This window comes from Lathamus discolor, chromosome Z (assembly GCF_037157495.1).
Source record: "Lathamus discolor isolate bLatDis1 chromosome Z, bLatDis1.hap1, whole genome shotgun sequence".
Lineage (NCBI taxonomy): Eukaryota > Metazoa > Chordata > Aves > Psittaciformes > Psittacidae > Lathamus > Lathamus discolor.
Genome location: NC_088909.1, coordinates 93,412,218 through 93,427,570, shown reverse-complemented (window position 1 = coordinate 93,427,570; position 15,353 = coordinate 93,412,218). Strand labels below are relative to the sequence as shown.

Sequence of the window (15,353 nt, the reverse complement as noted above, 5' to 3'; positions counted from 1 at the left end):
CAGATTACTTAACTCGGGAAAAGCAAGGAGGTGGGCCTGCTTTTGGCTTTGCTCCTATGTTTAATAAAACAATTCAGAGACTTCAAAATGTTCCATGTGATTCAGTTTTCAAGCCAGACTTTATCAAATGCTTATAGGTGTTTCATACTGAGGAAAACATACAGATTTAAATTCTTTTGTAGGTACAGAGGAGCATTTACCACAGTGAGGAGATATAGACATTTTCTCTAAGGGTAGCTGGTTTTTAATATGAACTGTGTGTTTCAGGTTGGAGTTGTTCAGTACGGACAGACTGTAGTCCATGAATTTTTCCTGAATACATACTCATCAACAGAAGATGTGATGGCTGCAGCCACAAGGATACGCCAACGGGGTGGTACACAAACTATGACAGCCCTGGGAATAGATACTGCAAGGTACGCTTACAAAATGTTGTCCTGCATATGGCAAAAATAAACATAAGTAGATATGGTGACAGTTCTGATTTTATAAATTAAAAATGTGATGTGGCTGACATCTGACTTCAGTTTAGCTGAGCAAACAAAATTTAAGAGGAGGGTGGATAAACAGACCCTGTCTGGCATCTAGAGCAGTTGTATATGGCACCCTGGAAGAGCAGCTGTTTTTTGAACACAGGAAATAGAGAAAGAAAAGAGACATGGAGCAAGGCTGTAGTCCTAAGCAAAGAGCTGGCAATCTTTGATGTCCACTCAGAACGGGTAGGAACTATATGTGTAGAAGGATGAAGGAAATAAAGTTTTTAGAAAAAATGAAAAAAAAATTAAATTTTTTAATGTTGAATTGTCTTCATTCTAAAGTTAAGATTAGTACAGGCTTTGAGCAGTTTTCAGAAAGCCAATGAATTTTATGTCTGAAGTTTTTGAAGCTTCTGGATCACTAGGAGGTTGAAGATCTGTTGTAGCAATAGCATTATTTAGAAATGCTTCCTTTATGAGAAAAACTAAGGCTGAATTTTGTAAAAGAGGCAGTAAATGCAAAATCTCTTAACACTTTAAAACTGCACAGGGTTGTATCTTTTTTGTTTTCTACTGGTTTTTTCTGGCACCACACCTTTACTTCTATAAAAGATTGCATTAGCCATTTCTAAACAGTCATTTACTGAAATATGCAGCACCTTTTTGATAAACTATTTGATTATCTGATTATCTGAGTAAAGTTTTGTTGAGATAATGTCTGAAATCCAGTGAAATTCTTACATTTTCACCAATAATGATTTCCTTAGAAACAAGTAGAAGCTTGAGAGAGTCTGAAAAATTTGTGAAAACAGCCAGTTGAGAATTGCCAAATACTCAGAAACCACATGTGGTTCAGAAAGTCCCTGTGCACCACAAACTGCTGCACACTTCTATATACAGAAACTATCAGGAAAAGCTTCCTCTGTTCTTGCAGTCTCTCTATGGATCCACTTTTGGCTGTCTTCAGTGGGACATCTCAGCTTTCACTCACGTGGCCAGTCTGAGAGTTCTGTGGTATTTTACTAAAAAGAGGAAGACCTGCTTCCTTCCTTCTCTTCCAGAGCCTTAATCCACCCTTGCCTAATTTTGGGTCCCTTGCAGAGTCTGGGGGCTCAGCAGCTGCCCAAAACTTCAGTGTCTGCTCATCTGCAGCCCTAGAATTCAACCAGTCATGCCAACCTGCCAATGCTCACCTGCAACCTACTTCTACAAACAATGAGTTTTATTGTAAATGCGAAGAGGTGTGCTGGTAGCTGAGTAAATACTTTGACCACCTGAAGTGCTGCTGTAGGGTGGAAATAGGTCTGGGGTGAGGGGGTATGTGGGTTTTAGGCTGGGGGATCTTCGCTGGGTTTTTTTTTTAAGCTACTAAAAGCTGGTTTAAGGTGCTAGAAATTTTTTGGAGAAGGGACGCGTTTTTCAGTCCCACATTGTATTTTTCACTCTCAAATAAATGAATAATGAATGAATGATTGGGAAACTCTTTGGCTGTGAGCTGTCCTCTAAGTTCCAACTGTTTGTATTTGTTCATGGTTAACATTAATCTCCTTTTCCTGCTCCTTTATTAATATAGAGTGCTTTAGTTAATGGTTGACTATGCAAATATGATGCATGTGCTAAATGCTGACATTGCCTTTCCCCAAACGCTTTATGCTCCCTTTAGAAAAGAGGCTTTTACTGAGGCTCATGGCGCAAGAAGAGGAGTACAAAAAGTAATGGTTATTGTGACTGATGGGGAATCACACGACAACTACAGATTAAAAGAAGTGATTGATGATTGTGAAGATGAAAACATTCAGAGATTTGCTATTGCTGTAAGTGAAATTTAATGGGAAAATGCAGAATCTTAAAAGTATGTTTCATCTTCCAAATATAATTTCTGTTTGAAAAGTTAATTTCATAGAATCTTTATGGAAATTCAATCATTTCAGAGAGGAAGAAAAGAAAGAGTCTGAAAAAAAGAAAAAAGATATTAAAAATTTGCTTTCTGATTTTATAGCACATAAGAAAAAGCAATCTATCTGTCTTCCTGGTGATGACAGGTCTGTATGTGTGTGAAGAAGTGCAGAAAGAGTTTGAGGGGAACTGTAAAATCAAATCTTTTTTGTTAAGAGCAATACTGAACAAAATGTGAGTTCAAATCTTCTGAGCAATTTCTATGAATGTTTTACCTACTTTGAAAGAAAAAAGGCAAATGTAAGCCATCAACAAAAACTAGGTTTATTACAGCTGTCCTGTGTGCTGGCAATCTGAAGTTGTCATTTCCATGCTGAGCAAACTTAGTAGCTGAATGAGAGGAACATGTCGAAGCTGTTCAGTCTGGAGAAGAGAAGGCTGCGTGGAGACCTCATAGCAGCCTTCAGATATCTGAAGGGGCCTACGAGGGTCTTGGAGAGGGACTTTTCATCAGGGATTGTAATGATATGACAAGGGGTAATGGGTTTAATCTTACACAGAGGAAGCTCAGGTTAGATACAAGGAAGAAGTTCTGTACTGTGAGGGTGGTGAGGCACTGGAATGGGTTGCCCAAAGAAGTGACAAATGCTCCATCCTTGGCAGTGTTTGAGGCCAGGTTAGACAGAGTCTTGGGTGACATAGTTTGGTGTGAGGCATCCCTGCCCGTGATGGGGGTTGGAACTAGATGACCTTAAGGTCCTTTCCAAACCAAACTATTCTATGATTCTGTGATTTGGTGTAAACCCTACATACCCTTCATGCTGTTTTTGAGTATTCTATTCTCAGTCTGTTTTCTCTCATTAATTTTGAAGATGTTTGGGATTGTTGCTTCTTTGTTCCTGTCTTTCATTGTTTTGATACAATGGGATGGTGTGGAACCATGCAACTTCAAGAAGATACTGTCTTAAATTTAAAGAAAGGCATAAATAAAAAGTTGAATCCAGCAGCACACAGATTTTCAATTATTTCCTTCATAAAGCTAGATATCTTTAAATAAAACTATCCTTGAAGCTGCAGTAATTTTTAGCAATAAAAGCCCTGTTTAGAACCAAATTTGAATTGCTCTAGTGTCCAGTTGGACAGCTGTCCAGCTCTAAACATGAGAGGGTTTTTTCTTTTTTTCCTCTAGGTAACTTAGTGTATAGAGCCCTTTTTCTTCTTAATGGTACTTCTTGGTCTGGGAATTGAGGAAGTGAGTCATTTTGTTCTGAGGCATCCTGAATTTTTACAGCAGTGGTGTTAAAACTGAAAATCAAATGTAAAGTCTCGTAGTGTGATGGTATTATTCATACTGAACTCAACTGTTATATAGGGTTCATAGAAAAAATCTGCACACCAAAAAAGAATTATTCTGCACCTTATTAACTTGTCAGTAATTGCTCATATACCAAGTTGTGAGGACAACTGGTGATATTTACACAGAAGCCAGTGCAGTTGTGTTTTGTTCTGGGGATTGTTGTGTTGTTTTTTTCCTAAATTAAGGCCTGCTTCAACAAATCATAGAATTGTAAAATAAATCATTCGAATTTTGTGAAGAAGGGAAAAAAGGGCAGTTGAAAATTGCAAATGTTATACAGTTGCTTTGTTTGCTATTGATTGTATTTTCAGAAAAACAACTGAGCCCTCATACAGTCGTGTTCTTATTGCAAAAGAATGGCTTGAAATCAATTTAAGGGAGGTTTTAACAGAGCAAATTAAGATTAGATATGATTTCCCAGTATTCTCTGACAACCTCCCTCGAAGGTATCTATTTTTTAAAAGAGGTTAAAACAGGTTATAAAATGTTTCCTTGACTACTTTTTTATTTTTAATTCTCTTTAGATTCTTGGAAGCTACAGCAGAGGAAATTTAAGTACTGAGAAATTTGTAGAGGAAATAAAATCAATTGCCAGTAAGCCTACAGAAAAGCATTTCTTCAATGTTTCAGATGAATTAGCTCTTGTAACTATTGTTGAAGCACTTGGAGAGAGAATATTTGCCCTAGAAGGTATGCTATTATTTAGAATTTTACTTCATGGCAGCATTATAACTGAAGCAAATAGAAGACCATCTGCTTTTATCTTCCTTTGCAATGTATTGTGCTGTATAAAATGTTTTGTGCAGTAATTTTTTCCTGCTGATCATAAGAATATTTTACAATTAACATCAAAACCATAGATAATGATGTAAAATATATTCAGATGGGTTAAAACCTATGGAGACAATAGCTTAAAAGGGTAACTACGCATCGCTGGTTTTGCTGGGGTAAACATGCATTTTCCATCCCTTAGATAAGAAAACATTGCCAGACGATATCCTGATTATAGGTTCATCTGGCTATACTTTCAGGTTGTCTTTTTGGTTAGTTGTTAGTTACAGCATATTACTTTGCCTTATAAGCTAATATGGACTTGGTGTATGTAGATGATAAGATATATTTTTCTTTTGGAAATATTCATGACACTCAGATTTTAGCACAGCAAAGTCATTCTCTCATAATGTTTGCTTACATCCTCCATTCAAATTAAGCAATGCTCTCCAAATCTCTGTTTGATTCAAGAGCTCTTTTGGCTATCTCTGAAGGGATTCATGGCATACAAAGAAGACACCCATCAATTTGGACTTTTTTTTTTTTCAGCATCTCAACTCTCCAAGTAGCTGGAATAGTGTAGCTTACAGCTGGAATAAAAAATAATGTTGGCTTGAATTTCAAGAGGTAGTACAAATATGAGAGAGTATTTTGAAGTGTTTTGGTTTTCATTTTTATTGGAGCTATATTTCTCAGACATATTTAGTTATTTTTTTTAGTGTATCATTTAGCTTGATCGACTATTTTCAGCAGATTAGTACTAGATATTACTTCCAGTTTATATTTTTTTAATCTTTTTATTTCTGGAAGGTTTTGTTTCCTCACTTATGAAGTAAATTAATTTGAGGAGAATTTAGTATCTCTAAAGCCCAAAGTTTAGCCTACTTAAACTCACTGAGTACAAAGTTCATTGACTAGGGGACCTTTTTGTTAAGTCTTTGTTTATTTCCAGTGGAAAAACAGATGTTCAAACAGAAATTGAAAACTTAGTCTTCAATTTCTGCTTTGTACTTCCAGAAAAGTGAAAAAAAAATAAGTTTTTCATTAGTAAAATTGAATGTTAGTTACATCTATTAAATATAAAGGATATAGAATAAAAAGTTAATCAACTGCTAGTCATGAAAGCTGAGGAAGTATGTAAGAGCTAGCATGACAGTTTATAGACATCTGTATTATCAAAGTCAAGGTTTCATGCCATTGCTTAACCTTTTGAACACCTGGATGCCAGTGGAAGAGATGGTCTCACTTTGTCAGAATCCACCTTGTCCCTTTTAGCAATCAGTAGCCGTTAGGTAGAGCCTGCCTGTCACACAAAACCCTAGCCTCCAAATAGTGGACTAAGTTGTGCTGGCTTGAAATCCCTGGTGAAGGGGAATGCTTTATATCATGACCTCTAATCATTCCATTGACTTTAGTCATTGATTCCTCTAATCATATGAAAAAATTACAAAGCATCTGAACATTAAAGAAGTTCTGAAGCTTAATAAAATATACGAAAAAATGTAGTTATGTTGATGGTGGCAAAACTAACATTAAATTATATAAATGTTTAAAAGGTATGAATATTATCTGTTTGTTTGACAGTCCACCCTTGAGATGACTAATCCTTATCATCATGTCCTTCAGTTTTTTGGTACTTTGAGCATATTGTACCTCTTCAAGTATCAACCAGTTTTGCAGTACTCTTTGAATTCAACTTTCATTTTCTGCAAAAGATGCAGTAATAAATATGTACTTCTAGGATATTCTAATTTTTTAACATAAACCTATTATAAACTGTTTGGATATTTGCACCTTTATATATTTTACTTATTTTCAATTTTTATTTAATGCAGACTAGCTTGTATTACAGAAATTGTATATTTGAAATGAAAAATTTGGAAAATTATTGTTAGCCACACTGGAAGAGACAAGCTAGGGGATTTCACCACTCCCAAAAGGCTTCTTGATTTCCAGATTTTTGGTAGGAACTCAGAGATGTGCCAAGATTTCTGTATAAAGACACCTGTGATGTAAGACAAGAAATGTTGCCTCCTCCACCTGTAAAAGTCCCAGAAATCACGTAATGTGGCTGCAAGGGAATAGAAATTGAAAATGGGATCTTAGCTTTTTGTCAAAGCATAGCAAGTTTGAGCTACTCAAGTTATATTGATTACTCCATCTCAATTTCCAAGGTTGAAATGCTAAGTCAATTTCTGGCATAGTTTCCTGTACCCTCACAAAGCATTGCAGGAGCTATTCTAGGTTTGCTGCTCTAGACTGTGTCTGTGGATGTATTTTTGTGGCAGGGGAGAAAAGCAGATTAGTTCTGTTACACCCAGCTTCTGGTGACAATCCAATTTATTGAATGGGTGCCACATGGAAAAGATTAGTTAAACCTCATACGTTGTAGCTGAATTAACTTATGTGCATAACATGGTGATCGCAGGAACCTTGATTTTTTACATTCTTTGTCTAAGTCTGTTTAAATTCTCAATCTAAATAGCCTCATGCTAGTATAGTAGTACATTTGGATTTTTTTCTTGGATTTCTTGTTTTCTTTTTGGTTTTGGCCTTTAAAAAATTGTAAAGTAAAATCTAGAGAGAATTGAAAAATGAAATCCAACGAAAACCCATACCTGACAGCCAGTGAATTTTTATACATAAGCTTTTCAATATGCCTATGTGTTTCATGGCATGGCCTTCAGGATTTAACAGCATTTTATGTTTTAACCAACCCGTAGGCAGGCACAAATATTTTTTCACAAAATATCCTTTGTAGGATGCTTGGCAGTTTGAAACTCAATGGAAAGTTAGACTGAGGACCACTATCTAAGCAGCATTCAAAGCTGCACACACCAACAGTACTGGCATTGTCCTCTGCCTTGAGCTGTGAGAGTCCTTTCTTTCTCAGCTCACCGAGGAACATCCTTTACTGTATGAAAATATTGCTTATCAGCAAATACGAAACTTAAGAGTTTTATAGTTAAAAGGGACTTTTTCAGACCTTGCAAAGCAGCTATGTCTTGTGAAACATGATGGCCCATATTTGTGTGTAAAACATTTTGTGTCTGAGATCATGTCTCCTTCCTATGACTGGCTATAAATCGAAGAAATTAGCAAAGACGTTGTGTCCCGGGGAGCAACCTCTGTGGTTTAGTTGCTGCGTATCCAAAGTTCAGTGTTATTTAATAGTTCAGATGCCTGAAATTCATGCAGCCATGGCTCCCTATGCCTCAGTTTCATTCACACAACTGGAGGTTCGTCTCAGCACTTAGCTGGTGGCAAATTGTGAACTCTTTCTGTACCATACAGCCTGTTGCCACATCTTGCTCTCAAGGAGGAATCAATGTGAAGAATATAGTTACCTTACTTGACCACTTAAAGTGGCAATATAGTGTCCTTGAGTACTGCTTTAAGTAGAGGAAGGGGCAGACCTCTCTCTTTCCTGATGATACTTCAGTGTACCTGGGAGCAAACCAGCCCATCAGAGTTTAATAACTAGCAAATGACTAGCTGACAAGAAACAAACTGGTACTAAATCAGCTGATACCCTCTTTATTCAAAGTCATCAAGAGAATCAGGAAGATTTTCATGTAACTTTCTGTTCAGGATTATAGTTCCCAAACTATTTCCTGAGCCTTATGAATCTGGAACAGCTGAGATTTTCCTATGTTATTTTTGTGAAGGTTCATACAAACATCAAGTGTTTTTCATTTAAAGTTCCTCCAGCTGCCTACAAATTTTTGGTTGCTTGAATACAAGACCAGGGCTACATGGCTGTTGTTTTATTGTTCACTTAGCTCAAGTGGAAAATGGCTTAACCATATTAATCAAACATTCCAAATAGATTTGCCATCAGCCTGAGGTCAAATTTCTTCAGTTTTAGCTTAGAAATATTTGTTGGACTAGTTCTGAGACATGATCTTGAAATGGAAACCTTTGTACTTAATGGTAGCAGTTAACACATCTTAATTTTTTTATTTGTTATAAAAATTTATGGCAAACTATATTCACCAAATATTCTAGTTAATTATGCTATCCTTTACTACCATATAAGCATATTTATTACACTATTCAGATACTTTTTTAGACTAAACCAAATTTATTTTTTAAACTTATTTTTTTTCTGTTTTGTAGCAACAACAGACCAGCAAGCCTCCTCTTTTGAAATGGAGATGTCTCAAGCTGGTTTCAGTGCTCATTACTCTCAGGTAAACAAACTGTTTGAAAATACAAGTTCTTTTACAAAGTAGATTTTTGTTGATGGTGGCATGAATTTGGATGACTGTTTCAGAATTCTCTTTACAGTCCTGTTTGCTGTTTACCTCATTTCTTAGAGGGTAAATATTTATTAAACTGGAATGCAGAAAAAAATTGGAATTTGTATTAGCAGAAAATCACTTCCTAAGTATTTTATTTATTCTTGAAAATCAAGAAGTATCCATTGACATTGATGATCTACTCAGTGTACCTGAATGAAATTAAAATTTAACATGAAATGAGAAGAACTGGGAAGAGTTAAGCTTTAAAGACACAAAAAAGCACTGACAGTGGAAAACAGCACAGAAGGAGAATAACTGAACAGAACTGAATAAATGCTAAGAAATCTGAGATAAATTCACATATATATTCAACATGGCTTTGTATAGAGCTCAACATATCACTGGGAAAAAAACAAAGAATAAAATACCTTGGTGTGATTTAATATAAATATATTATTGCAGAAGTACTCTGTTAATTTTTACTCTCTGCACTACATTACACATTATGCTCCAGATGGTGTATCATACCTTAGAAACAGGTATTATGCTGTTAAGGACTATGAGGATTATTTATAAGATTATCTGTTTGGTAGAACATATTCTTAAAGTTCACAAACTGACCTGCTGTCATCAGAAGCTCACTTCAGAACCTCTCTTCCGTCCTTGGTGTCTTAACAGACATGAGGTCTGTGAAGTTTGGCATGTCTAGAAGACTACATTCATGCCTTTAGGCAAGAAAGGTCAGCAAACCATTTCTCATGGACAAAAGGCTCCTGCATAATATGCAAGAGTCAGAGATTCAACAGAGTTCAAGTTTCTGAAAGTTTGTTTGGGAAACTTATTCTCTCATTAGCTTTTCTATATCCCTTTGCCTTTCTGTTTGTCCTGGAATGGTGGGATGAAGTTGAAGGAGCTACATTTCTTTCTGCTGCTTTTCCTGAATGTCCTGAATGACCCTTTTAAGTTGGGTGCATTTTTAACAAAAAGTACAAGGCATACTATGATTGTAGTAGCCATACTATGATAGAAAAAAACAGGGCAAGAGAAGCGAGTGTACAAGAAGCATTACCCAAATGTAAGCATTGTGATCAATGAATGTCTTAAAGATAGGTCACATAGCTTTTTGTTTTTCTCTGCATAAGGATTGGATAATGCTTGGAGCAGTTGGAGCATATGACTGGAATGGCACAGTGATCATGGTGAAGGACAGTGATATTTCAATGCCAACTAATGACACTTTTCGTGACAGGCATTCAGAAAAAAATGAACCCCTTGCAGCCTATCTAGGTGAGAGAAATAGCCCATCTTATAACACTTTTCAACGAATGCTACAAGACTTGTCTCAAATCTCATTTAGAAAGAGTGTCTTGCAGAATAATACCTTAGATTCTAGGAGTCTGGGAAAATTTCTAATGTATAAACTTGTCTACTGTATGATTTTCTTGTTATTAAAAAAAATAAATTGCTCCTTCTACAATAAAAAAAAAAGCTCAAACACTTACATACCTATGTATATCTATATTTTCGCCAATAGACATGTCTAATCTGTTCAGAGATATCACAGATTCCTCTAGTATTCTTATAAAGTTTTACTATGCCTTGATATTTAAAAAAAAATTATACAATATTAAGTCTAAATCTTTGTTTAAAGTTAAGCTAATTTCTGACACTCAATGGACAAGAACAACAATTCACCGCTATCTTTTTTTCACCAATTGGCAAGCTTTTGTTTTCCTCTCAGCCTTTTCTACGAAAAAGCACTGGTGGCCCTGCTCTCTCCTGTAGGGCTTGCTTTCTACACCTCATGGTTCTGTTCACTCTGCTATGTCATTTAGGTCACATTTTTACTGATGAAGAGTCAACACTAGATTTTTTTTTTTTTTTCCAAGCACTCTTATTTTTCTTCTTCGCAGAATGTGATTTGCTGGGTTTTTTATATCTCAAATTTGGTAAAGTAATTTTAAATTTAGATCCTATCCTCCATAATACTTACAACCCTGACACCGTTTTGATTGATACACAATTTTTTTAAGTCTTTCTTCACCCAAGTTGTTAAATTGTTGTTAATATTAAACAGAGGTTGTTTCAAAATGCCCTCAGAATCACATCTGGATGACACCATTAGTTTGACAGTGAGACGATGTCAGCTGTTCTTTGAAAGTAGCTTGTCAATCAGCTACTCACGAGTTATTTATCAGTACCATTATATTCCTTACACTGTGTGAGGATGGCAAAATGAACATGACTCACCAGCCTGCGAACAAGTTCAGTAACAGTTGTGCTCATAACTGAGACTGTAGGCAACTGCATATCCAGCCCCTTTGACAAACTCTGCTATTACTCTCTAGAATATTTAGGGTTAAACATCTAGTTGTACAATAACCCTTAAATCATTAATCAGAAGTTGTTTCTGATACACACATGCATTTTGTGTGCACTGCATCTTGAATTCTGCTTCCTAGGATATACTGTGAATTCAGCACTGACACCTGGAGGCGTGCTGTACATAGCAGGACAGCCACGATACAATCACACAGGCCAAGTTATCATTTATAAAATGGAAGGAAGAGAGGTACAAGTACTTCAGAGGTTAAATGGAGAACAGGTAAGTGTGCATTCATGATTAACTAGCAGTGGAGTATGGCATGAGAAGTAGATACTATGATTTCAAATGAGAACTCTGCACCAGGAGAGTAATTGAAACTGTGAGCTATCAACAAGATTAGAAGGAAAGATTAGGTAGATACTCCGGTATAATAAATAATGGCAAGTGGACTATAAAGTAGTCTTGGAAATTTTCCCATTGAGGGGAGAAGTCCAACTCCCCTTAGCACGTAGAAGGCACCATTTGTGACTTCCAAATTCAAGAGAGTTGAAAGTTGATTGGACCATTCTTAAATTAAAAAATCTGACAACAAAACCTAAAACAGAAAACGAGCTTCAACAGCAAACAGACCGAAAAGATCTTCTAAGTGACAAAGATTTCTGCTGAATGGTTTTCATTTGGCACAGTTGTAAGCAATTGTAGAACAGGTCTCTGAACAGGCAATGTTGCATGATGTTACTGACTCTGATTTATACCTTATATTTTGTCACAGATTGGGTCATACTTTGGGGGTGTTCTTACTACAATTGACATCAATAGAGACTCATTTACAGACCTTCTTCTTGTTGGAGCTCCTATGTATATGGGAACTGAGAAAGAGGAGCAAGGGAAAGTATATGTTTATAGTCTGAACAAGGTAAGGATGCTCCTTATTGCCTCATATCCTTATTTTAAAGATACATGATCATTTAAGCTGAGGAAGATGAGCTGTTGAAATCATCAGCATATGATTTTGTCAGTTGAAAGTATTACACAGATTGATTTTGAAAACTTCCTTCTCAAAGTCTGGTTTTCTCACCTTTTTTTGTTTTTGTAACAGAGTATATACATAGATAAGCAGGTAACATTGAACTATATACAGCATATATATATGTGACTATATAACATATAACAGCATAACTATATACATAGATAAAACATGCTGTAAGGTGCAATACAGCATAGACAGAAATTTATAGAATTACTTTTCTATCATGTTTTCTTTTTGCTTTCACATATTAGGGAACTGTAGGGCTCATCCATCCTAAAAGTGTGCTTCAGTATCCTTGTGACTTGCTTACCAACCTAAACATACATCCAACAGCTTTTAAGCATGTCACAACTAGACTGAGGAATATGTCAGCTACACCACAGCTTCTTCATTTGATAAGTCTCGCTTCCAATACACACTTTTTCTTCTTTTTTCTTCTTTTAAATTGGTGCCATTGTATATTGTTATAACAGTTATCAAAATATGGCCTAGCAATGGTGGTCTTCTAAAATGCTATTGCAAGAAAACGACCCGAGGAGGCTGGATCTATTTGACAAGGAACTCTTCCAGTTTCTACATGCACGTTGCTAACAACAAATTGCTGGTGAATAGGGTTGGCAAGAAAACAAGAATTCCATGTCCTCCAGTAATGTGAGGTTTGAAATTTGTTTTTCCTGTGTTTCCTTTTATCCATCTCCAAATAAAGGAGATGCAGCAACTGTTTGCTGCTGCTAACCTCTTAACATGGAACTCATGGGACCCATCTCTTGGAAAGATTGGTTACATAGCATACTGTCTATATGGTTTTAGCCTAGTGTGCACATGGGACCAGAAGGATATATAAGTTAGGCCATGGAGTATATGTCTACTGAGGACAGAATTTATTCTATGTAAGATAAATGCTGGGGTTTGTTCTGGAATAACAGTATTGCCATCTGTGTTTCATCGGAAACTTGGCTGACTTCTCAGATTAAGAGAATGCCTTTAGAAAAACTCTTCACACTGTCTTAAAATGAAGTAGTCTACTTGCAATGACAACCACATATTATGATACTATGCTTTCCTGCAAACCACTGACTTCAAGAAGTACATAGAAGCACCTAGATGCAGAAAGAGAGCAAAGATGTCTTTCCCACACACTTCTCAGAAAGAATATTTGAATTATATTTACAGAATCACAGTTTCACAGTGCACTCAATTGCTAGAATTAGGATGTAATTGTTTCATTTAATTCATCAATTTGTCATCCGGACAGGATCTCTTAAAAACCTGCATTGCTAAAATGTTGATGGAAATCCACAAACTTTAAATCTGCTCTTTCACAGACAAAGTTTGAATACCAGATGAGTCTTGAACCTGTAAAGCAAACATGCTGTTCGCCACTAAAACAAGACACCTGCAAAGTTCTTAAGAATGAGCCTTGTGGTGCACGCTTCGGGACTGCAATTGCTGCAGTGAAGGATCTCAATCTTGATGGATATAATGACATTGTAATAGGTTCTCCGTTAGAGGATGATCATCGGGGAGCTGTTTATATTTATCATGGCAGTGGCAACACAATCAGTAAAAAATATTCACAGGTATGAAATCAAACTTTAGATTGGCAGCTGCTGTAACCTAATCCTATTTTCATATGCCTTCCCAACATAGTGCCAAACTATGACTTGACCGGTCACAACAGCTTTTTTTTTTTAAAAGCTCTATACTTCTGAACTGTCACTGATTTAACTGAATTGCACTCGAATATGTTAGAAAATGTATTTGCTTGTTTTTATTAGAAACCTTATGAAATGTTCTGCACAGCCAGAAAAGTAAATATTTTGCAATTCTTAAAATTTACAGTGTTTTCATCACCATGGTAACTGTTTTAGGGTTATCATAATGAAAATGTAACATATTTTAAGAATCTAAAAGCCATCAAACTGCCAACAAGCGCATCTTGAATGTTCTTATAAAATTCCTCAATATACACTGCATAAACCTCTTAATGCTTTTCACAGCGTATTGCATCAGGTGGAGATGGGGAAAAGGTTAAATTTTTCGGCCAGTCTGTGCATGGAGAAATGGATTTAAACGATGATGGGCTGATTGATGTTACCATCGGAGGCCTTGGTGGGGCTGCCCTCTTCTGGTACGGATACTCACAGCAGCTGTCAGGCCAGAAAATAACCGTTTGTCTTAGGAGATCTGTGTAACTTGCATGCGCTACTGTTTGGACTGTTGTGAGGGTACTGGTTTCATCTCATGTTTTGACACTGGCTGTGAATCTTTGTCTTTTCATGTATCTCTGGAGGAAAAAGTAAAAAGCTTCATGGATAACAGTAATAAATACAGGAATGTTTTAGAAATCTTGTTAGCCTAGTATGACCTTGTTCTACTAGGCCATATTCAAAATAGAAGCTGATTCCACTTGTAGCACCAACTAAAAGAAGTAAAACCCAAGTTTTTTCTTTTTCATGCTTTATTGTATATTATCTTATTAGGAATATCAAGGACAGGTTCAAAGACTTGGGAGTACTGGCTGACAAGAAGTTCAACATGACACAGCAATGTGCACTCACAGCCCAGAAAGCCAACCATATCCTGGGCTGCATCAAAAGGAACGTGACCAGCAGGGCAAGGGAGGTGATTCTCCCCCTCTACTCTGCTGTCCTGATGCAGGAGATAGGAAAATAGGAAGATATTTTGCCAGCTAAATTTTCTGTTGGTTTAGAACCCTGGCACCTCAAGAGCAAAGAGCAAAATGTACAGAGTGTATAGTTAATTACTTACCTGTCTAGACCATCAAATATGTGTATTTTAATATTAAATGTTACATATTTTGTAAGTTCATTCTCAAAGTAAAAAAAAGTTGCTGCTATTATTTCCAAAGCACTTTCTCTGTGGGATGTTTTTTTTTAGGTCTCGTGATGTGGCTGAAGTAAATGTTTCCATGCAATTTACACCCAAAAGCATCAATATTCAACAACAAAATTGTCAGATAAATAAAAGAAAAACAATATGCATAAATGCCACAATTTGTTTTAAGACCAGACTAAAGTCAAAGGAATATACATTTGAATCCAGTAAGTAGATAAGTGCTAAGCTTGGAATCTTTATGTTATAAAACTCTAATGCTTGCTTTTGTGCATTTTTGCACATATGGAATGCACCCTCTTCTAAATTTACCATTCAAAGTGCATTTAAGATACATTAGGAAAAAAAGAATGTGTAAAGACAAACTGCTCCATAATATTGATCTCAACTTCCTTTG

At 36.1% G+C, this 15,353-nt stretch overlaps 1 protein-coding gene across 4 annotated transcripts in view; it reads left to right on the top strand.

The window, feature by feature from the left end:
• Positions 1-15,353, top strand: part of LOC136004617 (integrin alpha-1-like) — an 80,863-nt gene that overhangs the window by 39,704 nt on the left and 25,806 nt on the right. For all 4 annotated transcript variants that reach the window (XM_065661236.1, XM_065661235.1, XM_065661234.1 and 1 more), the window contains 10 exons: positions 268-416; positions 2,140-2,290; positions 4,254-4,419; positions 8,620-8,693; positions 9,887-10,031; positions 11,207-11,349; positions 11,843-11,986; positions 13,426-13,680; positions 14,101-14,231; positions 15,002-15,165. In XM_065661236.1, the coding sequence (XP_065517308.1) occupies positions 268-416; positions 2,140-2,290; positions 4,254-4,419; positions 8,620-8,693; positions 9,887-10,031; positions 11,207-11,349; positions 11,843-11,986; positions 13,426-13,680; positions 14,101-14,231; positions 15,002-15,165 (1,522 nt within the window). The remainder of the gene's footprint in view (positions 1-267; positions 417-2,139; positions 2,291-4,253; positions 4,420-8,619; positions 8,694-9,886; positions 10,032-11,206; positions 11,350-11,842; positions 11,987-13,425; positions 13,681-14,100; positions 14,232-15,001; positions 15,166-15,353) is intronic.